This window comes from Rhipicephalus sanguineus, chromosome 10 (genome assembly GCF_013339695.2).
Source record: "Rhipicephalus sanguineus isolate Rsan-2018 chromosome 10, BIME_Rsan_1.4, whole genome shotgun sequence".
Lineage (NCBI taxonomy): Eukaryota > Metazoa > Arthropoda > Arachnida > Ixodida > Ixodidae > Rhipicephalus > Rhipicephalus sanguineus.
The window spans coordinates 7,149,526-7,174,528 of NC_051185.1; the positions used below are offsets into that span (position 1 = coordinate 7,149,526).

The 25,003-nt window shown below is 46.5% G+C and overlaps 1 protein-coding gene and 1 long non-coding RNA gene across 3 annotated transcripts in view; one reads left to right on the forward strand and one right to left on the reverse strand.

Moving 5' to 3' along the window:
• LOC119406928 (uncharacterized) overlaps positions 1-21,724 on the forward strand; it is a 36,347-nt gene extending 14,623 nt beyond the window's left edge. Inside the window, exons 2-5 of one of the 2 annotated variants that reach the window (XM_037673720.2) lie at positions 17,049-17,122; positions 20,363-20,550; positions 20,900-20,952; positions 21,455-21,724. In XM_037673720.2, the coding sequence (XP_037529648.1) occupies positions 17,049-17,122; positions 20,363-20,550; positions 20,900-20,952; positions 21,455-21,603 (464 nt within the window). In that variant the 3' untranslated portion in view covers positions 21,604-21,724. The remainder of the gene's footprint in view (positions 1-17,048; positions 17,123-20,362; positions 20,551-20,899; positions 20,953-21,454) is intronic. The other variant, XM_037673719.2, reaches the window with a different exon arrangement.
• On the reverse strand, positions 231-4,063 carry LOC119406930 (uncharacterized). Its single transcript, XR_007417873.1, has 4 exons — positions 3,870-4,063; positions 3,593-3,792; positions 3,043-3,238; positions 231-982 (listed from the first exon to the last, which is right to left on the reverse strand). It is a non-coding gene; the product is annotated as an uncharacterized LOC119406930 (long non-coding RNA).
• Positions 21,725-25,003: the final 3,279 nt, after the last annotated feature.

Genomic DNA, 25,003 nt, shown 5'->3' on the forward strand with positions numbered 1-25,003 from the left:
CAAAGCCAAACGGGCTTCTACCGATGCGACACGACGAATTTTGTGCAAGTAAGCTCTATGAATGAAAGGCCCAAGGTCTAACTTCGGGACAAAGCCAAACGGGCTTTTACAGACACAATTCAATGAAGAATTTTGAAGAAGTCAATTCAATGAATGAAGACAGACAGACAAACATGTGAAGGGGGAGGAAGAAGTAGACAAAGACAGGGAGGCTGGCCCAGTGCCTGAACTGTTTCCAAAGTGGATGTCCATGAACGATAGCGAGCGATCACTTCGGCACCCTATACACAGCCATTATGGCGAGAAAAAACGTCGATATGATTCGCCAGTGAACTATCAACGGCTTATGGTCGCTACCAGCGACAATGACAAGAGCGAATCCCATTGAAACAAGTTTGATCTATTCACGACCAACAAGACCATCACAGATTACCTGCAAACTTAGGCGATGGAGCTAAATAAAAATGCACATGGACAGGCACCATATATGCATTGATGCAAAAGCGCACAGTGTAAACAAGTATCCTTACCCTCACCGCCAAACATTTACAGATCAGCTCGTGAGTGAGAAATCGGTGCTTATTACAGTTCTTTGGCTTTGTATTATTGTAACTGCTAGACGCCCCAGCCGTTGGCTGAGCGAAGGGAAGCTCTCAGCACGGCTTGGCTTGCTACACTGAACTGTTGAAATAACCTTTCTTGCATAGGCTACTGAAAGAAAAAAAATTGCAGCAAGCGATCCGTTAGGTGGTCCAGCAACGCCGACTGCAGTCTTTTGGATGAACGCTCACACGCAGCGAAGATAGTGCGGGATAGCAACAAAGTCTTAGAAACGCACGAAGACTTGACCGGTCCAGAGTCCCCGGTAGAACGACCAGGCTGGACGTAGTCGCTCTTGGAGGGATGCCACGGATGTTAGATGTCAATGAGCGGGCTGGATCAATCTTCTGTAGCGCGCCACACGCCGGAACACGCTGGGAGCCTGAAACGACATGAGAGGTGTGTTCGTGCAATTCGAGGAATGCGAAAACACACGGCCGCACTATCATTCCTGCACACAGATAAAAAAAAGTCTTAACAGGCAATGTCGCTGTAGACACCGTTTCTGCGAGTGGATTTATCTTGTTCAAGGCAGCAAACAGACGAGGTCCAATTGTCGAAACGTCGGCTCCAGCGACATTTCCTGTCAGAGTTGCCAGTTCCGCTTATAATAGGCGGATTTGGGCTTTTTAGGGGCGAAGCTCCTTAAAGCGGCACCCGTTCGTCTCTCGTAGTGCGTAACCAGTCGTAACGCTAGTACCAGATCTTGACCTCCAAGGTGGTGCCGGTGGGAGATTTCTCCTGTGCGTTGTTGAACAATAAAAAATTCGCAGCGTGCGCGTTAACTAAAAGCCGAATTCTTCTGTCTCTCATTCCCCATTAGCAGCCATTGGCATGTTCCAGTAGGAAATGTTAGTAGAAGTAGAAGTGTAACTGTTAGCTAAAAGCCGACTTCTTCTGTCTCTCATTCCCATTAGCAGCCATTGTTTACCTCCAAGGTAGTGCCTGGTGAGATTTCTCCTGTGCGTGATTAAACAATAAAAATTTTTCAAAACGCCGTTGATTGATGAAATAAACCAAAGAAAGACGCCAGATGTTTTCTAAAAGCAAAACGAAAAGACGCCAGATGTTTTCTAAAGCAATGGTTTTCTAAACAATGAAAATTCACAGCGTACATGTAAAAATAAAGTGAGCTGCAAGTCGTCATAACTCTCATCGAACCTTTAGTATAAACGCGCCCGGTCTCACGTCGGTGATGATGTACTGGGCAGAATTCACGGTTTACCGATGAACCACCGCAGCTTCGCCTACTCATCATCATTCACTCCGTGGATATGCTGTGATTTTTTTCAGCGAGTCGTTCGTAGGATTTTATAGTATCTGGTCGTTTTATTTATTTTTTTAACAGCGGAGCTGATGAAGCTTGGCGAAACTCCGTTGTGGTCCCGAATGAACTGGTTGAGCGAGTAGCAGCCACGTTAACAGAAGGGGAGCCCAGCCTAGCTATCCCACGGCACGCAATGTCAGCAAATGAGCATAGAAGCATAGCAAGGGGTGGGAAAGGCAAGTGAGGGCGAGGATGAGTGATGAGGAAAGAAATGAGAAGCAGAGGGTGAGACATAGCATAGCCATGTATAATATAGTATACCAAGGGATGGGAAAACGAAGTGAAGTTGAGGGAGGAGGGAATTGAGAAGGGATAGGCACCAACTCCGCTGTTTCCTCAGTCTTCGTACCACTAGTTAGGCTGCCCAGTTAATTTTTTATTTGGGGGTGGGGGGTGTCTTATTCGCGCTTTTTCTGCAGTTAGATTTTTTAGTGCTTTCGTGACTCCTACCCAAAATTTTTAAATTTTGCATCTCTATGCATACACGCACGCATATAAACACATGCATCAACTTACACAAAAGGTGGTTTAATGACGCTTAAAAAGCAATTTGGGTGTACCAGTTCATATTGCACACGACTGTAGATAAAATTCGTACACGCAATCAGATAGTGCAGCACAGATTTAATTCCGCTAACAAAACAAAGGCAAGTAATAAACGATATACGGAATGAAGTTCGGCGGGATGGCTAAATAGCAGTACTGAGTGATGCTAATTCTGTCGAAACAGATTGAGAAAAAAAACACAAAAATGCAACGCATTTGTGTGCACAAACAGGTTTTGCGTTCGGACCGTGTTTATGACGGATGGACCTAGTTGAGACTAAGGATACAATCCTCCGTACGAATGCTTAACATTGAAAAATAAATGGAATGAAAGAATTTTAGCCCGGCAGCCTCGCAAAACTCCGACCAACGTTCAATATTTGACAATTAGAGCATAGGTCGAGGAATCTAGGTGTTTACAATAAATATGCACAAACGGAGCTGATAGTCTTCGCACTTGTATTTCATTGACATCGATTGCTGTGTGTGGACTCCAAGGCGAGAAGGAGGGCGAAGTTGCTCGATTGTCAAGGGTGGAGGACGATACAAATAATGAAGCCTTTTCCTACCTTCTGCAAACGTAGTAGCAACGTCCCGTCTCCCTGGATGACGCAATCAGCGAAGGAGTGCAAAGGTGCCAATATAAGTTCGGCCATACGATGAGTGATGCCTCGGGACCTCAGGAACGTAGGCATTCGAACCAGTCTGCAGGAGCCAGCTCCATGTCTTTGTCAAAGGTAGCGATGGAAGACAGGCACGTGGAAGCTGCAACGACAAGTGATGGAATGATTAAGTACATGTAAACACTGCTGAAAAAAAAAGAGTTGCGCAAATGTGACCCCTACCAACAGAATTCCACGAGTAGCACCAATGCGCAGTCTCCCTCGATGGCGCCATCAGCGAAGCAGTGCAAAGGTGGCAGTGAGTTCGGTCACGTGACGTATGACGCCCAGGAGCCCTCAGGAAAGTAGGCATTCGAACCAGTCTGCAGGAGCCAGCTCCATGTCTGTCACGCTGTAGCAATGGAAACAGGCACGGGGAGCTGGAACGACAAGTGATGGAATCGTTAAGCACATGTAAACACAGCTGAAGCAAGAGTTGCGCGAATGTGACCCCTACCAACAGAATTCCACGAGTAGCACCAATGCGCAGTCTCCCTCGATGGCGCCATCAGCGAAGCAGTGCAAAGGTGGCAGTGAGTTCGGTCATGTGACGTATGACGCCCAGGGGCCCTCAGGAGCGTAGGCATTCGAACCAGTCTGCAGGAGCCAGCTCCATGTCTTTGTCACACCGTAGCAATGGAAGACAAGCACGGGGAGCTGGAACGACAAGTGATGGAATCGTTAAGCACATGTAAACACAGCTGGAGCAAGAGTTGCGCGAATGTGACACCTACAACAGAATTCCACGAGTAGCATCAATGCGCAGTCTCCCTCGATGGCGCCATCAGCGAAGCAGTGCAAAGGTGGCAGTGAGTTCGGTCATGTGACGTATGACGCCCAGGGGCCCTCAGGAACGTAGGCATTCGAACCAGTCTGCAGGAGCCAGCTCCATGTCTTTGCCACACCGTAGCAATGGAAGACAAGCACGGGGAGCTGCAACGATAAGTGATGGAATCGTTAAGCAAGTGTAAACACTGCTGAAACAAGAGTTGCGCGAATGTGACCCCTACCAACAGAATTCCACGGGTAGCACCAATGTGTAGTCTCCCTCCCACGATGGCGCCATCAGTGAGCAGTGCAAAGGTGGCAGTGAGTTCCGTCATGTGAAGTATGAAGCCCAAGGGACCTCAGAAACGTATACATTAGAACCAGTCTGCAGGAGCCAGCTACATGTCCTTGTCACGAGTAGCAATGGGAGACAGGCATGGGGAAGCTGCAACGACATGTTGCGGAATTGTTAAGCACATGTAAACACAGCTGAAGCAAGAGTTGTGCGAATGTGGGGCGCTTATTGAAGTTCCTTCTCACAGGAGTATCGGCGGTTGAATGTGGAAGTGCTGCTGGACACGGCCACAGGATGAGTGGTGTTCAGCGCCACGTCCCACTGGACTCGGACTGGACAGTCTTCGATGCACAGCTCGTTCAGGAACGGGACATCTGGAGGCCCTGGTGTATCTGAAGAGGTGCAAAAGCGGCTTGTTAAACAATTGAAAGGAAAAATACGCGCCTACACACCATTTCGAGAATAGTGTTCTGCGCTCCATAGACTCCTGGAAGGTCGGCTGGACTCGAAGAAAATCCTGCAAGTAAACCTCGAAAGTGCATAGTAAGCAGCATCGTGAATAAAGGGATCATGAGAAACATAGCAACCAGGAAAAGAAGGAATAACTGCAATGGAATCGCACTGTAGGGTGAACAGTGTGTTCTCCTGCACGGCTAAATCCTAAGCTGCCGAGGCAATTCCGGACGCCGCTTGCTTCCGCGAAAGCACATTTCGCTCGAGCGCACTATCGCGCGCGGGCTACTCGACACGAAATAGTGGTCGCTTCACAAGTTCATTCGGAACGGGTTCAATGTCCCTGACGAAATCGAAAGAAGACACCTGTCATATCCTGCCTATCGTGTTCGCTAAGCCTGAAGCTATATGCGGCGCGCCCCCGACCCACATCCCGTCGTCTTCGATTCCGTCACGGAGAAGACCCGATATGGCTGCAACAGCCGGCCACCAAATCTGGGGGCTCTGGTTAGACACCAGCGTGGTATATCACTCATCTCACTTGCAATATTACTACGAAACTCACCGCAACGATGGATTCACGCGCTGGTACTCGGATGATTGCCGTGGTCAGATGTCGATGTATGGCAGCCCGCAGTGACAAGGCATCTGAAACGTTCAACAAACAGTCTTTAGAAGTTAAGACGGACGTAGGAACAACTGGTATATATATATATACTCACCGTGAGAGGGCTCGCCTGCGTACGTGGGCCGTGTTCCAAGAACTCGACCAAAGCGAGCGGCGCGTCCAACCAAGTGTGCGGGGTGCGTAACACAGTAATGGGCAAACAGACTGCCCGCACACGCACATGAAGTGCAATAAGGTTGACGGCCACTCACATTGGCTGCAGCAGGAAGCGCTGACCTGCAGCCCGAAGAAGTTTCGCAGCGCTAACAAAGCTATCGAGCTAACGAGGTTAATTCCGCATGCCGTTTGCTTCCTCGAAACCACATTTCGCTTAACAGAAAACTACGCCTCACTTCAACTCGTACCGCGCGCGAAGTACCTAATCCCGAAATAGTGGTCGAGGTCGCAAAGTTATTCGGAACGGGCAATGTCCCTGACGAAATCGAAAGAGGACGGCTATCAAGCTAACCTGCCTAGTGTCAGCTACCTGCCTAAATGTGAGCTATGTCTGAAGCTGTATGCATCGCTACACCAGCGACGCCATGGGGCGTACACAATTTTTTTTTCGGGGCGGGGAGACACAGCCTTGACCTGAAGTGCGGGCCGGACAGGCACATGTGGTCAAGTGACATTTTGTGCTGTTTGAGCCATGGGGAAAAAATTCGGGGGGGAGGGGGGGAGGGAGGGTGCACGGGCCTTGTGTGCCACCCCCTGGCTACGCCACTGAGCGACGCGCTCCGTCCTCTCAAATTCCGTCACGGCGAACACCCGATACGTGGCCGCAGCACGCCCAGAAAAGATTCGGGCTTAATTTTACGCCGCAACTAATCTCACGTAACTTTTTGCGAGCGTAACCAAGACGCCTGGCGCGTACCAATTCGAGAAACTCAACTGACAGACTACCTAAGCTGCGCACCACCCTCGCGAGCTCGGAGACTCCCTATCTTGTTGACCGATGACCAGGCACTCCGTGACGAGGGACGTTTCCACTGGTCCTCAGAGAAGTGTCGACCATGAATCAAAGCTCTTTGTTCAGGTGACGCCGACGGTTGGTGAACGCGCACAACGAAAAATGGGTCCACGGCAGGCATGACTTGCCACTTGTAAGTTCGCTTCTCCGGCTTCCCCAGAGGGAGCAATTAGCGTTAGGCCTACGGTAACGTCGTGAACTTGCCGAGGTTCGGAGTATTCGCCGAGCGTCGCATGTATTCCAGAAACTGGCGTGAAGGGCGAAAATTGTCGTGCGGGAGGAACTTGAGGGTCGAAACAAACGCCCGTGGCAAGTTGACAGTAGCTCTTGCACATGTCGAGCAGCGAGCAGTCTCTGGTAGCAACCGGAGCACACTGCTTGCGGCGGTGTCAGAAGGCTTCTCAGGCACGAAGTTTTTCGAAATGTTCCTCACATTTTCAATGTTCAGAGGTTGAAGCCAGTTCTTTCGGAGTCCGTGTAGAAGACGCACGGTAACACGGGCGCGAAGTCGTCAAGAGGAGCCTGTCAATGCGCGTGTACGACAGCAATGCGACGCAGCGCTCAGCAGACAGACAAAGCAACCACCATAGTCGAAAGAAGGGAGCGAAATGGCGGCCCAAAACCGCGGAAAGACGCTCCCCGTCGGCGAAAATCACGATGCCATGATGCTTTGCGCATGCGTAGACATGCCTGGAATATTGTCTTTATTCGCGCATTGGTCAATCTTGTCTATACGTCACTGGCGCACGCCGCCACGACGCCGCTGTTATCACAGCGATCAGCGCGACTGGGGCGATGTAGAAAAAAAAAAAAAAAACTCAAGGAAAAAAAAAGTCGTGTCTGCGTGCTGCGGCCGAACATGGCGTGTTCTAGAAGCTACTCCCGTGTTCTTCGACAGGAACTGCGTAGTTAGCGCTGTCGGCTTCGTTTTATCGATATTAAACTCAAAAATTCGCGAAACGGATACATTAACGCGTGATTTGAACGTTACCTTTATTTTCGGTACTTGGGCGCGAAAGGTCTGCTTGTGATGTCTGAGAGAATATATTGCCGAATGTATTGCTGCAAGGCCGCCTTCAGATTCGTGGTGGCGCTCTGACCACGAGTGTTGCCACACATTCCGAATTGATTAAATTATAAGCTCTGTTAAGTGTCTACAATCCGCTTATGAGGCACGCCGAAAGTGGCTGCGCCCGGATCAGTTTTGTTAGCGTAAATCTAAGTACACTAGCTAACTCGGAGAAAAGAACAGCTCTAGTAACCAAGACCGAGACGAAGGCAGGAGGTCACATACAAGGCGTTGACTAACAACCAAGTTTTACTGAGTTGTCACGTTGACACTTATCTAGGAAATAATTAAGTAAACACACACACACACAAAGTTGGGGTAACTAAGCTCCTAGACTCGGGCTCGATTCACGGCAACGGCGGCTACATTTCGATGGGGGCCAAGTGCAAGAACACTCGTGTACGTACTTAGATATAGGTGCTCGCCAAGGAACCCTAGGTAGTCAGAATTAATCCATAGTACTTATAACTACAACGTGCCTCATAATTACATTGTAGTTTTGATAGGCGAAATATATGAGCTACATGAAAGAGACAGGGACAGGCAATATAAAATGGTGCTGTTGTGTGGCATGTTGCATATGGGTACAAGATTTCATTTTGGTGTAACGATGGTGACGGCACGCTGATCCATTCATCTCCTTGTTTTGTGGTTCGGAAACGCAGATCTTACGCTGATGGCGTTGTTCTATACGTATCACCCCAACGCTGTGCAGCCAGCAAGCAATTCGCAGTTACGCTTCTCGCAGTGTTCAGTTCTTCCAGTTCAGTAATTCGCCGAGATCATTTCAACATTCTACCGAAATACACCAACATTTTAAGTTAATTCTGTGGTCCATTGAACATGTTAGGAGGGATATACATATGCGAACACGTCGTTGTAATATTAACATATGGGGTTTTAGGTGCCAAACCAAAATATGATTATGAGGCACGCCGCGTAGTGGATGGCTTCGGAAATTCCGAACATCTGGTGTTCTTTTAATGTGTACTGTCACCGCGAAGTACACTGGTCTCTATAGCACTTCGCCTCCATGAAAATGCGACCACCGCGGTTGGGATCGAGCCCGCGACCATCAGGTAAGCCGCCGAGCACCGTAACCACTGTATCACCGAGGCGGACAAACACATCTTGTCTTCAACATGGCTTACCATGTGGCTTCGGACTCTTCCAGTGACAAGGACTTGCTGTCCATTACGTGCATTTGCATTCCGAATGGCGTGGCGTTTTCACGGCCTGCGTCGATTGCAGCTTTCGCGATAAAACTGCAATATCGTGGTTTATATTGGAGACGTACTTCACCTGACTCTCAATTAACTCTTGTGTGTTTATGATGCCCCGTTCTAAACATTCAAACATAAACGCGTTTTACAAGGGCACCCGCTTGCGGCCTGGCGAAGAATGGGAGCGTATTGTAGTTTTCAATGTCCATTTAGCGTGTAACGTAATAATAGTTGTTGGTGTTTTACGTCCAAAGTCACGACATGATTATGAGAGACGCCGTAGTGGATGGCCCAGGCGATTGCGACCCCCTGGGATTCTTTAAAGCGCGCTATCATTTTGCTTCCATAGAAATGCGGCCACCGCTGCCGGGAATCAATCCCACGACCTTCAGATTAGCTATGCAGCCTGTAACGCCGTAAAACACAGCCCCTTGACATTGCGTAAGCAGGTATGCGGCTCCTGCTCGTACGACGTAGAGTTCAATTCCTTCAATAAACGCGACGCGCGGCGAGGTCCGCGGAAGGTGCAAAATGGCGGTCCCGAGTCCCGGATGTTAGCTCCTTGACCGGGAAGCCGTGCTGCTTGCCGCACGCATCGATAGGCCGGACATCGTTTTTTATTCGCGCGTATCGCTCGCACGCCGCCACGACGCCGTTATCAACGCGATCAGCGCGACTGATGATGTCTAAAAATAGAAACACGGGCGCAGCTTTCAAACTCTGAAGATTATTTCGCGTTCTTTGTCAACCATGGCGTTAGCGCGGTCGCCGTCGTTTTGGTTTTAACGGCACAAGACACGTCAACGGAACATCTCGTTTCCGTGGTCGCATTCGCAGCGGGCTATGGCAGCCGCTTACGCCACGAGCATGACTTGCAACTCGCGGACGCGGCAGCACGTTTAGAGGTAATTAGACGATGAGGTTTTACGTGCGACAACTGCGAACTCATTAGACAGTTTTCGAATAGGGTTCGTAGCGTTAGCGTTCGTTGGGTACGACACGCTATTTCGTAACATTATGTGCGTACCCAATGACGCATGCACAGTGCGACAAACGCAAGGCCTTGCGTACCCTATTCTGTAACTCTCTATTATGAGGCTCGCCGTAAGTGATGCATCCGGATTATTTTTGACCGTCTGTACCCAAGTATACACTAGCGTTTTTGCATGTCGCATCCATCGCGCACTTGGCGGTCTTGCTTCTGAGTGCCATAGCGTCAAGCGCTCGCCGTCCATTAAGTATATACATCCGCATCCCGGCCGTTTTTATCTCTTCGCGGCTTAAGCTTTTCGCGTACTTCTGCACGTTGAAACACTAGTGGACTGTGGCTTCGCTAGCAATTTAAAATATACTGTGAATTAAGCCGATGAAGAAGACAAGGTAATTATATAGAAAGCCTTATAAGTCTTATGCGATGGAACTTGGCCTTGAACGCAAAAACCGGCGTGAAAGAACTGAAGCAAAAAATATGACGTCTATTGGGTATCCAAAGCCATAACAAGCGAGTGAAAGCCCGACTGCGCGCATATATGGTGATAAAGCAAGGTGTAGGCAGCGAGTTGATTCGTGAAAGTTATTTATAACATGATAATCAAAGCAGATTAAGGCGAAAGCCTTAGATGCCTCGTCAAAGGCGAAAAGTGACTGTCAGCGTCGGCATCCGCTGCGTCAACACGAGTGATGCAAAAACGTCATCATCATCACGTGATGGCGTCACCATATGAAGTCATCATGACGACACAGCCAAAACTTCCGACGTCCCCACGACGCCTTCATGACGTCACTTCGACGTCACATAACGACGACATCACATGGCAGGTACTTAGTCAAAGGTGGGCCGATCACGGAGGCCTTGTGAGACCAGGTGATGCGCAAAAAGCTTGAAACGTCTCCGATCCTGGAGGTAATGCACAACCACGTTCGTTGCAGAAAGCCTTTAGAGGGGGCGGGGAAGGACATATTACATCGAATGAGGAAAAAAAAAAAAACATTAGAAGAAGGCTTTCGCCTTGGAGTCGTCTTGGGTGAATGAATAAAGAAGCGTGTGATTTCTTCAATGACCACTGAGTTAATCACTGAAAGTTAATAAGTAAAAATTATTTGTGGAGTTAAAGTAGTTAGATTATTAGCGAACGTTTATACGTCTACATAAAGCACACAGTAAAATAGCCGCACCGCATGACTTTTGCCTTGCCCCGCCGCGTTGGCCTAGTGGTTACGGCGCTCGACTGCTGACCCGAAGGTCGCGGGATCGGATCCCGGCCGCGGCGGCTGCATTTTCGATGGAGGCGAAAATGTTCGAGGCCCGTGTGCTTAGATATAGGTGCACGTTAAAGAACCCCAGGTGGTCGAAATATCCGGAGCCCTCCACTACGGCGTCTCTCATAATCATATGGTGGTTTTGGGACGTTAAGGGGAGATGCGGGTCGAAAAACGCGAGTTTTCTAAAAAATTATCGATTTTTTGTTTTCACCTGTTTTGTTAAGATTAGTACCTCTACTGTTCTGAAAAAAAAAATCAATGCCGAGACTCAACTGGAAAGTCTTTAAAATTGCGTCTAAAGAGCACAAGGTGGCTGTCAAAAGGCCGAAAGTGTGTCGTCTTCGAGCACCTTGCCGCCGATAATGCGCTGCCGCTCGCTATTGTCGACCGCATGAGGCGAAGAGCCGAGCCTCACTGTTCAAATAACGACGGTTTCCCGCGCTGCTGCAGCGCAAGAAATAATAAAGAGACGCACGCTTTTGCCGCCTTTTTCGAGCGCCGCGACTGGCTTTAAATCACGTGGTACGGATCGGGAGCCGCCATTGGCCGCTGCGCGCCTGTGTGTGCTGTGAAGCCTACTTGCAGGATCCGTGTCTCGTTGAGCAGCGCAGCTGAACAACGCTTTTCTCGAGTGCTTATCCGTTATGGATGAAGAAAGCCATAGGAAGCGCGGTCACCGGCCTGTGAAGTTTCACGCGGCGTACAAATTTCGAGGACGCCGGCGCAAATCAAAGCCAAACACTCAAACCACGAAAAGAGCGTCTGCTGCCGCAAGGCGTAGTGGCAGTGACGCCGATGCGTCCGACGAATTTGCCGCGGCATTCGAATATGTGAGTGCCTCCCAGAAAAAGATTAGACTCTTCGAAGACGAAAAAAAAATCACAGGACGACGAGTCTTCGTTGATTGCTGATATGACAGCACTGAACATGTTGGTTTAATCGAGGGCACTCCAGTTTTGAACGTGTTCTGGAAGAGCTTGGCGTGCTCCCGCCTCATGATCTGGTTGCTCTTGGCACATCACGGGACAGCACACGCCAGAAAAAAATGTCTCAAAAACTAACAGGAGAAGCAAGGGCTCGTCGGCGTTCGCTGGAGAAAAAAATCTCTTGTCGAGGAGTCAGCTCGAAAGAGCCGTGAAGGCCAAACCTATGGTGCTGGCACATTTTAATGGCAGTGGCCACTACAAGGAGGATTGCTCTTTCTTGTGTACAAATTTAGTCGCATTCAATGACATCTTTGATAAATAAACATGCAATTTTGACTTTAAAAATCGTTTTTCTCAAAACGCAAATTTTGCCATTTTTGTCAATGTGCCCCTCCTTTTTCGGGTACTTCTGGTGCTCAGATCTGCATGAAATTTTTCCCAATTTTTTTCCAAAGTAGGTTAAATGCAATTATCTTGTTTAAGTTTCAATATTCTTATTATATAATAAAAACAAGTTATGTAAACTTTTACTAGGGTAGGAGAAATATGAACTTCCCACGTTAAAATTTTTCTCGTCTAGTACATATTTTGTATGGACTTCCTAATTAGTTACTTGCATTCCACACTTTATTTGAAACATTATGAACTATCAATTGTAAAAAATTATTGAAGTTTAGGTCTGAAAAGAGGGGGGGCAAAAGGCTTAAGTTTTTCACTTTGTCATGTTGCAGAACTAAAAGTATGCAACTTGCAAGAAAACTAATTATATATTTGAAATCAACATAAAAAGTTCTATAAGCATCTCAAGTTTCATTGCTCTAGGGTGAATATTAAAGAAAAAGTGTCTTCGAGTAGCATCTCCCCTAGGGGTGTGCGAATATCAAATTTTTCGAATACGAATCGAATACGAATATCCACCTTCGAATATCGAATCGAATATCGAATATCATAGGAAAAATGCCTTCACAATAACGATATTTTATTTAACATATAGCTATTTGAAAAAAAAAACAAACATTAACAGCCTGACTGGCAGCACAACATACACTGCTATATGCAGAACACAATGGCCAGACTACCACAATGCACATCACAACACGCACAATGAAAGTAATGACTAGATGTTATCATGAAGAAATATGAGTTGCTCCACATGATCAGGTAGCAGACGCTCCCTTGTAACAGAGACAACCCCCCCCCCCCCTGACACTGAAAAGGCACGCTCGCTTGGAACAGAAGTGGCTGGTATAGGGAGTTACATGGGGCAACGCTTTGCCAGACTGGGATATCTGAAGGTGCCTACAGTCCGCCACCAGTCACGTGGGTCACTGTCTTCCTTCAGAAGTGGTCCCGCATAGTGAGCGAGGGGTAGTGCGGCACGTTATGGCCGCACAATATTGAAAATGTACGGTTACATGATCGCCAACAGCGCTGCACGTCGGAGATGCACCAGCAATAAATCATACGTATTGGGGTGCTCGTCGCAGGCAGATATCGTGCCTCCGTGTACTTACGATGTTTATCGCTCCTATCGGCAACGTTTGTAGCGATACGAACGCAGCAGAAATGTGGAAGACGAGTTATTTTATGCATGATAATCGAATCGCATATTCGAATTTTTCGAGTTTTCGAAGTTATCGAATATTCGAAACTTTTCGAATACACGATTTTCGAATCGAATACGAATATTTCGAATGTAATATTCGACGAATATTCGAAACTTTCGAATATTCGCACACCCCTAATCTCCCCTTAAACGCCAGATATTATTATTATTATTATTATTATTATTATTATTATTATTATTATTATTATTATTATTATTATTATTATTTTGCCTTCCGAGTTGTCTACTGCTACTAAATTCGCGCATTTATTTTGCTAGCAGAAGCACACCATCAGAATTATTGTAAATTTCCTGAGATTTCATTGATGCTTTCTTTGCGAATAGCGTTGATGATTGAATCTTATATTCTGTATAATGTCACATTGAGAAAAATGGCTTCACCATGTGTCAGAGTCAGAAGCCATCACACGTAACTCTAAAGGCAACTTTAAGCCGCTATACCATTGCTAAGGTCCGGTACATTTGTGCAAGTAATACTCGTTAAATCAGCATTTTGGGTATATTTGTTGTTTGGGTTAGAAGTTTTATGTGAAACATAAATTTCAGACTTCAATTATTGTTATTGTGGGTTCCTGCAGCAGACACACATCGATTGAAATTTATGATTGCGGAGTAACGGCAGAGGTAACGTCCGTTACTTTTTTTCGGTAACGGTAACGCGTTACGTTTTTAGGGGCGAAGCTCCTTAAAGCGGCACCCGTTCGTCCCCGTCGTAGTGCGTAACCAGTCTTAACGCTAGTACCAGATCTTGGCCTCCAAGGTGGTGCCGGTGGGAGATTTCTCCTGTGCGTTGTTGAACAATAAAAAATTCGCAGCGTGCGCGTTAACTAAAAGCCGAATTCTTCTGTCTCTCATTCCCCATTAGCAGCCATTGGCATGTTCCAGTAGGAAACGTTAGTAGAAGTAGAAGTGTAAGTGTTAGCTAAAAGCCGACTTCTTCTCTCATTCCCATTAGCAGCCATTGTTTACCTCCAAGGTAGTGCCTGGTGAGATTTCTCATGTGCGTGATTAAACAATAAAAATTTTGTTCAAAACGCCGTTGATTGATGAAATAAACCAACGAAAGACGCCAGATGTTTTCTAAAAGCAAAACGAAAAGACGCCGGATGTTTCTGAAGCAAAACGAAAAGACGCCAGCTGCTTAACGAAAGACGCCAGATGTTTTAGGGGCGAAGCTCCTTATAGCGGCACCCGTTCGTCCCCGTCGTAGTAGTGTGTAACCAGTCTTAAAAACGGAGGGGGCGTGCACATATGAAGGCTCCCTAAAGACAATGCGCTGCGACAGTACGTGGTATGTATCGCCCTCTCCTCTCCTACGCTTCCCCCTCTTTCTCTTCTCCTACGGTCCCCCCCCCCCCCTATCTTGCCTCGCGGCGCAGCGGCGCCGACGCAGGCAGCGTCACGAGGCAGCGTCGCGGCAGCGTCTTGATTGAAAAAATCGACCGCTCGCGCTGCACAACCGTTCACTGACCACCCCGTATATATAGGCACTGGATTTTGACCTCCAAGGTAGTGCGTGTGTGCGATTTCTCCTGTGCATGATTAAACAATGAAAATTCACAGCGTACATGTAAAATTAAAGTGAGCTGCAAGTCGTCATAACTCTCATCGAACCTTTAGTATAAACGCGCCCGATCTCACGTCGGTGATGATGTACTGGGCAGAATTCATGAAAGATTCACGGTTTACCGATGAACCTCCGCCGCTTCGCCCACTCATCATCATTCACTCCGTGGATATGCTGTGATTTTTTTTTTGTAGGTAACGTAGGGCGGTAACGCGTTCCTTTTTTTTTAGTGTAACGAGTAACGTATTTAGTTACTTTTTTTCAGTAACTCCTACAACACTGGCTAGCAGACACGCGCCCTCCTTGTGTTTTCACTTCGGACGCCGAGGAAGGGCATTCGGAGAGGTGGGAAGATGAGCCGACGAACGCGGTCGCTGTAGACTCTCCTGCACAACTGGAATGCCGCAACTAAATTTCGACCTGTGGGTGGTTTAGGGGCCCTTTAATTAATGAAGGCAAGCGGAATATCTTCCTTTGCAATCAAGCGTACAGCATAGAGCTCAGTATTCGTTTCAATAAAGAAAACCACAAGCATCAAAACCGCATGTTGGGTGATAAGGCGCCTGTGAACAATGGGAACACCCTCCCACGCATTCCCGGTAAAGATTAGGTTGCAGCTGCTTTGCACTTCACACGAAGGCTTCGAATGACGTCAAACGTCACTTCCTTCTCCACGCGTGCGTTTCCCGCATTCATACACAAAAGGGAGACCCGTCTAGCAACTCATTCTGTTCATTCTGGGTAGACCACGGAAATTAAAGACACCAGAAGAACAGCGTGAATACAATGCTCGACGAAAGGAACATATTCGTCTTGCTGAAAATGGTCGCTGAACCAATCACGGTCCACCACAGCGACCACGAAGCGATTATTACTATCATTACTCTAACGTAATAATAAAACAGCCCCCCCCCCCTCCGCCTACGAACATGTGTGTTCGCTGCTAGTGTACATACTACGCACACTAAGAGACTTTCGTCGTCCCTACTAAAGCATTGCGTTAGGCTGAGCAGTGATGCCTAAATCTTTGCTGAAATTGGGCGGGAAGTTTAAGTATTTGATTTAGGACCAGCGACACGAGCATGTGTCCGTACGGGGAAAACCGCCTACCTAAAGTACGCTAAAGGTGCTTGACGTCACGGAAATGAGCCAATACGATTGGTGGGGCAGTGACGGCTATGGGCGGAGCTTACATCTATTCTTAGGTTGTAACCGTCTATAGAAGACTGTGAAGCTTTAGCACTTCAAAAAGACAGCTGACAAAAAATAATTGCGACGTGCGGTGGGATTTGTGCCAAGCAACGACCGGCCTTCTCTCGAAACGGCCATCTGTGTTTAAGGCACTTAAGGTCGTCATTTCTAATCGCGTACACCTCCTGCACGTCTCCTAAACACAAGGTGTGAGAATGTATGTGAAATAGATCGATCGACGCGAACGCACAAAAGTTCGCGCTTTTTGTTCAGGGGCTCGTTGGGATGGAATATTTCTCATCAATCGCATTTATGCAGGCCTTTTACCGCGACACCTCTCAAGTAATTTCAAAGACGATGTGAAAGTTGGTCGATTCTTTCCTTGCACACTGCAAACAAATGTGCGCAGATGCACACACTGATGTGCGAACTGACATGATACGAGTGCACCGCAAAGGGTCCCGAAGCTCGGCCGTGAAGAGCTTTCAATCGTTTCATTATTTCGCAGCACATAATGATTCGCTTGAGAGGCGGCAAAGTTTTTATTTTGAATGACGGTTTTAAAGGCAAAAGCCTTAGATGCCTCATCAAACGCGAAAATTGGCTGTTTGACCGGCAAAGAAAGGGGACACCTGCGGAGGGAAAATGCATCTCGAATATGCTACCGAAATTTCGTTGACGTGGCGATGGCGTTTCAGTGGTGGAAGTCTTGGTGGAAATCAAAAGTTCTCGTGCAAAAATCGTGGTACGTGCACACATGAAAAAAAAAAAAAAATCCGAGGCGCTCAAATTGATTCATGTAAAACCCAGGTCACTTCACATCACGTCTGTTGCTTCTAAAAGTTCGAAATCACGTTGATAAAGTCGTGTCTTTTTCTTCTTTTTTACCTTGCAGGCAAACCTTGTGCCCGTCGCATGGAACGGAAGCTATCTCTGCAAAAAATCAACACAACGAGCTGCTGCAGGACTGTAAGTTTAAGCAATCACTTTTGCGGAAGATATATTGGAAGTGGTGTAATGAATGTTTTAGAGCGCAACTCTTCGGCGCCCGTTCCTGCGTGTGCCGGCGTTGCAGTCGGTGGCGTAACCGATAGACCACGGAATAGTAACCGATAGACATGAAAAAATAAAACATGAAAAAAAGCCGAGGCGTTGTGTCGGCGAAGATGGGCTGAATCAGAAAATTAGTAACGTGAAAACTTGGGCTAGTTGGTGACGCGCATGAACCGCAGCGGAACTATCGAGACGAGGACGATAGGAAGAAGGAACTAGGCGTTGACTTGTAACCGGTTTATTTTCTTCAGAAACGCGCATATTTATGCGGCGGCGACGAAAATACATGAAAAAAAAAACCCACAGAAAACCCCATAAATCAGCAAAATGAAGCCATATTTGATCCGTGCTCTGTTAAGATAGTTTTAACTCTTACTTCATGATGGTCAGCGTAAGAAGAACACAGCACAAAAAAAGGAAAGACGACACACTCTTGTACGCCATATTTGCGCTGACCATCATGAGTACATTACAACTCTCCCAATTTGTTACCTTATAACTCTTGTCTTGGTGAGTGCCATTGATGCCACGCTTACGCATCCACTCTAAGAAAACAAAGAGCATGTGTGACTCTTCGGAGTGTCCTGACTTGCCACGTATATGACTCTCTTTAAAGAGGCACGTTACCTCTCTTGTGGGTCACACAACTCTCATAAGGTAGTATAATCTACAAAGAGAGTTGACTTGCCTCTTTAAGTAGAGTAATATACGTGGCAAGTCAGGACTCTCCGAAAGTAGTCAAATGACTATTTTTTTCCGTTAGTGTTGCTCCCCCCAGCAGTCAATCGCTGCTGCCTCAGTTATTTCACAAGTGTGTCCAAACTTTTACCGATTATGCGGCAATTCTGGAAATGAGATTTCTTATCGTCCTCGTCTCTGTAGTTGCGCTGAGGTTCATCGGGAATCAGAAGATGCTCGTGTGGCTCTAGTAGCTGAATCGAAGCGTTGAAAATTAAAACCATGCTGCAAAGTTGGAGAAGGAGCGCTGAAGTGAGCAGTGGTCGTCAAGGGTCCTTGTGACATTCTGCATTGCTTACTTAAATGGCCCTCAAGCGACCTCTGAAAATACGAACGACCATGTTATTCTCTTCGGCGTTTGCCGTCTTTTCGGCGCAATTCGCAACGCCAGCGGTCTGTTAACGTGTCGTCATGAGAATATAAGCTCTCGATTGGTCCATATACGAGGGAGGTCAGTTGTGAATTGTCTCCTATACCTGCTTTGACATGCAGTCGCACGCCCGTGCTGCCTTGTCTCGCATGGCTATCCTGCGCGATCAACTGGTTTCACTTCGCTTTGTGCGTTTTCGACTGCGCAAGCGGAGAGAACAGCGTGTAGCCCAAAACTGCGAAATCCTCGACGCTCAGTACTCGCATTACCCACGCGTTTTATGAAGAAATAAGTGGCGAGGAGGAGATGGCGCCTGTAGGAAGGGCAGTGAGTGAGTGCGAGAAAGAGATCGCTCTCACGTCTCTGAACACGGGGTGGTTAAGGGGCCCTTTGAAGGGGTCCCACAACACGTTTCAAGGCTGTTATACTTACTATTGAAAGTATTGTTATACTACTATTATGTTACTGTTACGTTACTGTACTGTTACGTTACTGTTATACTTACTATTAAAGTGCGAAGCACTTTAGCTGGCCGGGCTGTCGTATGCTGTCGTCGTATGCTGTCGTAGCTTGGCGTAACGCAGGCGAAACCGCGAATAGTATAGCCATCTGTAATACGCTGAGCGCGCGCTCGCGCCAAGGAGAAGTCTTCTTCCTCTTGTTCTTCGAGCACCTTGATAAGTGCGGAGGACTTTAGGGGCCTGGCAAAAGCGCGTATAAAAATAGACAAAAGAGGAAGCAAGCGAGCAATAGAAAGAAAGAAAAGGAAAAAAATAGGAAGAGCAAGAAATAAATAGAAATAAAGAGAAAAAAGACAGAAAGAAAACGGAAAAAGAAAGATAGTAGGAAATGAAGAGGTAACCGAAGAGAAACATAGAAGGCTGCCCAGCTCCGCACTTCCTTCAAGCTTGACACCCCTAGTGCGAAGTTGCCTTAATTTTTGGCCTCAAGAATCACCTGCCGAAAAATTCTTTTTCAGATCCGTCAAGTGTAAGCGGAGTTATCGTACGAAGCGAACGCGTTCTCAACATTTCTTGTCAAGAGCGTGCTGCAACTGCATAGGAAGAAAGGATTTGATGCGTCACGCAGTTACCGCCGTGCGTCGTCACATTGAGCATCTTCCCATTTCTTGCTCCGCATTGGCCACTACTGCTTACTCAGACGTGCGCGGTCCGGCATGTGGCGACCCACCGTGGGCGGCCGCGGTACCCCCACGACGAGAGCACGTGCCCTCAGAGATCGTCCGCTATAGCTTCGTTCACGAAATCAGCCAATACCGGTGGCGCTTGCTTGCTGCGCAGTTGATGACGTCATGGAGGAGAAGAGAGCGAGCGGATTTTTTTCCGTTTCTAGCGCGAAATGCGTTTTCTGCGGCACTCGGTGAAAAAATATTTGAATCGCGTGTTAGCAGAGGCCCTCGAAGCTGTGCCGATCAAATACGTAGTTGTACGCGCCGTTTCCCAATAACCGTGTTCTCTCGATGGTGGGCTTGTCGGCGATCAGCCGTTTCTGATTGGAAATATCTTTTATTGAGGTCACTTGTGACTTCACATTGCCACATCTCACTGTTGCCTTTAATTGTTGAATTTCATTGTTTCACGCATGACAGTCGTCGCCAGTAGCAACAGAAGTGTTGCACTGCTAAGCACGTGGGGGAAGGTCGATTATTTCCCGGCATATATGAGGGAGCATTAATTGCCGAATGATAGAGAGAGAGAGAGAGATAGATAGACAGACAGATAGATAGATAGATAGATAGATAGATAGATAGATAGATAGATAGATAGATAGATAGATAGATAGATAGATAGATAGATAGATAGATAGATAGATAGATAGATAGATAGATAGATAGATAGATAGATAGATAGATAGATAGATAGATAGATAGATAGATAGATAGATAGATAGATAGATAGATAGATAGATAGATAGATAGATAGATAGATAGATAGATAGAAGCTCAGGAACGTACACACCACGCTTCGTTTGCCCCCCTTTTTCCTATAAGGGAAGGGCTCCTAATTTCTTTCTTCTGGCTTACGCAGCTTCAAGACAGCCGACCTACGGGCAGCCGGACTGAAGACAGGCATGCCGCGTGCAAGGCTGCTCCGACGCCCTCAGGATTCATAGGGCCTGAGTGGAATGACTCTACGAGGATATCACCCAGGGACCGCAAGCCCTGCAGGAACTGGGTACAAAGCAAGAAAAACACGTTCACGAAGTCGACTAAGAAGTGAGTGGGGGAGTACAACAAGGTCGCGTTGCCTATGCTTCCTGCTTTAAGTTACTCGCCGTGGTGGTCTATTGGTTATGGTGCTCTACTGCTGACCCGGACGTCGCGGGGTCGAATCCCGGCCGCGGCGGCCGCATTTCGACGGAGGCGAAATGCTGCAGGCCCGTGTACCACTTAGATTGCGGTGCAGGTTAAAGAACACCAGCTGGCTAAATTTCGGGAGCCCTCCACCTCGCATCACATCGTGGTTTTGGGACATAAAGATCCCGAAATTATTATTATTGTTGTTGTTATTATTATGAATCTATAAGTATATGGTATTAAATGTTAACACCTGTGCTTTTTCCAGGGCCGAGCAGGGCGGTGGGTCTCAAGAGAAGACAAAAGATACACAGAGGGGAAGTAAGTTGTTGCCGCTTTAAGATTATTCGCCTATGTAGCGAAGATAAGAAAACAAACACATACTCTTTTTTTTTTCTCTTCTTTTTGCACCGATGCTATTTTCCTGACATTTCGCACTCTTAACATGGAGGAAAAGGGACACTAAAACGAAATATTCACTGAGTTTAGACCGATGAATTATTGTTTCAGAACTCTGTTGTCATTAATCTCTCCATCAAAGGATGATTAATAGAAGACGAAATGACGGTCATTTTCATTCCTCGCATAAATTGTTTGACTTAGGCGTTATGAAGGATTCCTGTGAAAGAGGGATCGGGTGGTATTTTTTCGTAAGTGCTGTATATCCCCACGCATTCGGTGAATCGCTAAACCTCATGCGCACGTATCAGATCTTATCTTAGGAGGTGCTGACTGCGTGGCAATGTTGATCAAGTGGCTTCGAAGTTGTGCCTGAAATAAGCACTGCAATAATTCGTTCCCTTTGTGTTCCTTCCTGCAACAGCGACCACATCGCCAAGGACATCCGGGCAACCGACAATCAAGCTGCCAGATTTCTCTTTTCTGTTCAAACCTACCTGCTTCTCGCCAGAGTGTTCCGACATGGCAAATCATTTTCCAATTTGGCCTCAGAAAGCGAAATCCGTGGACTAGCCGTTGCTTCGAGGATGGTTTCGTCCCACTTACTCGATCCGCGGTTACTTAAGCCATAAACACAGTCTTTCCCCTTTGTACTACGTGCACTTTCACCGCAGCGTAACGTTGCATTTTAGTGAAGTGTGTGCTGCGGTGTATTACGGTGAGGCGTAGCATTATTTGTGCATGTACAAAGTGTAAACATCGCGAGTACACTACCACTGCGCCTTTAGGGCCTCGAGAACGGCAACGGTGACGGCAATTCTTGAACCGGGATCGGCCCCGTTGGTTGGGGACTTGGCTACTCTACCGCGTACACTGGTTGCATGGAATCGGCATCTGTGGGAAACCGACCTCGCGTGCAAAATCCTCCCGGCAGCCTGCGAACTGGGCGGTTGCAACCCAGCGAGCACCCTGGTTCGAGCCTTTCTATATCTCTCGAGCTTTTCTGAGGCGTCGCGGTTTTTTCCCTTTGTATGCTGAATGTCTGCGCTTCACATTTATTCTGCGGGGAAGCATGTACGCCACTATCATGGTGGCCATTATTCAAGGCATGATGGTCTTGCCTATCCTCCGCGTGCATGCATGCATGCTTTTAAGAAAATAATTGCATAAAACCAAGGACATACCAAAAAAAAAAGCATAGGCGCTATCACATCCAATACCCTTCGGCGCTGTTTAGCGAAATGACATAGGAAATGACTATATAATACTAATAGAGCTAGGAAATGTGAGTTTTCAAGTTTTATTCAGCAGAATGCGTTGGCGGGCTAGTTGGTGAGAATTCATAGTGCTTTTTTAGCGCAAAAAACACCACAAGAAAGAAGACAGAACACAGCGCTGTGTTCTGTCTTCTTTCTTGTGGTGTCGTTTTTTGCTCTAAAAAAGCACTATGGATTCAAGTTTTATTCCCGGAGGAAACTGTCTTTTTGGTGTTCGCGCCAAGTTTTACGCATTCTTTTTAGGTGATAACAATAAGCCTTCAAGAACGAATGGCCGCTTGAAAGCTTTCGAGGCGATTTTAATAAATGACGTGACATTTTATATTTCCTGTTTTTTGTGTCCCCCGGACTTGATGTGGTGTGTGATTCTCAGCTAAGTGTGTTTAGGAACTTTCCAGAATCAAATATTCCAGCGGTATGCATGCATTGCCCGCGATATATAACACACACACACACACACACACACACACACACACACACACACACACACACACACACACACACACACACACACACACACACACACACAACACACACACACACACACACACACACACACACCTATAGACATATATATATATATATATATATATATATATATATATATATATATATATATATATATATATATATATGAGCTCGAGAAATTAGCAATTAGGTAATACCGCGAGCGAACGAAACTCTTTTATCTCCTTTACCATGGACAGCTAGGTATCAAAAAGGATACATATCTAAAAGATGCTCACCGGCGGCCTACTCGGTCCCATCATACTAAAAATAAGTTTTCTAGTCACACCAACATGTTCCAGTATTCTTTTTTCCCGAGAACTGCAACAAATTGGAATTCCCTCCCCTCAACTGTGGGGGAATGCCAGTCGCTATCATCCTATCTACAGGCCCTTCAATCCATAAGAAACAGCTCTGACGCGTTTTACATGAACCCTGACGCTCTTTTTTCCAAATGTCTTTGCCTGACACGCAGTTTTTCCATATGTTTATGCATCCATGTTTTCACTAGTTATTTAAATATGTTGCTGCTTTGCTGTATGAGTTTGTTGTATGTGTATATTTTTCCTATTTTAATTGAATGTTTTTATTGATGTTCAGTTGTGGCATTTCTCTTCATGTATTCGCTAACAGAGGTTTTGTTATTATTGCCACAATGCCTCGTATGTGTTTATTGTAACCATTTCTTTTTGTATTTACTGGTACCCACTCCTGCCTAAGGTCTGAATATAGACAGGCAGTATTGTAATAAAAAAAAAATATTTTCTTACAACACACTGGATGCCATATTGTGCTTTCTTCTACACAACTTTGCTATGCAAAAGAAATACACCTATTTGTTGATCGTTTTTTTTTTAAACTGAAGCTGCATTCGGAGCCTCAGATTTCTACTGTTCAGGTTACGCCTGCAGATGTCCTGTGCTCTGAACTACGGCGGGGCTAGATTGAATAAAGTTTGTTGTATTTGAGAAAGCATGTGAGAACCCCTCTAGCAACTGCTAGAAACTAGTTTTTAAGGCAAAAGCCTTAGATGCCTTATCTATAGCGGAAGTCGACAGGCGTCCCACGTCGGCGGCGTCAACACGAGTGGTGCCAAAAATAATCACGTGATGACGTCACCATATTAAGTCATGACGTCATTGCATGCTATGGTCAGATTCGGGCCGATCCCGGAGGTAGTGCAGAACAAGGTGAGGTGCAGAAAGCTTACAATGCCTCCGATCCTGGAGCCATTGCAAAACCAAATTGCCGAAAGCTGTCGGAGGGGGGCGCGGGAGATTGAATGCATCGACTTAGAAGAAAAAGATTTATTTCACCTTCGACTCGACTGAGGCGGATGCATAAGGGGGAAGCCTGTGATTTTTTATTGGTTCTCATTCCAGGACGAAATTTGCACTTGTATACAGAAAGCGTAAATTGGCAATCAATACATCTTGCTATATTTAGTCTTCCTTTGAAGTATGGTGTCGTTTCGGATCTCCAACCCCGTCTTGAACCTGTATCGCAATAAAAGAAAGTTGTTACGGAAACTTCACTGGAGTTGCTCATGTATGCTTAAGCATTGCGCCACTTGCTGGCCTCCGTCGTCTCTGATACCCGGCAATTCTTGGAAGGCTCGAGTCCCTGCATGCTTCGGAGGTCGAGGATTCGATGCCCTACATGCTCGCACGGTAAAGGGTTCGAGCCTCTGCACACCTGGCGCCAAGTTAGACGAACAGATTTCGTGGGAAAGTTCTACGGATGCCTACGCATGTAAAAGGATTGATAATATCCAGGGCTGGGCAAAGATACTTTGAAATTGTATCGCGATACGATACAAGATACTCGGGCAAGAAGTATTTGAGATACAGATACAAAATACTTCAGAAATTATTGTATCCGATACGATATTTACCAATTGTATCTTAAGATACTTCGATTTGCAAATTTTATAATATATATCTATATAATGAAACAGCAAACACCTATCTGCAAAAATGACTGCTTGAAAATTTCTTAACTGCGAGCAGCTTTGATTGATTTTATAATCACATATCTTATTGTATCCCAAAAGTCCTGTCTTTCTTGTTGAAAGTATACATGTTTCATTCCCAAACAACCCATTGGGATTTGTTTGGCTGCTTAAAATGATAGCTCCTTATACGCTGCGCTGTCAGTGATTTTTGCTCGACACTTTCATAATTGATGGG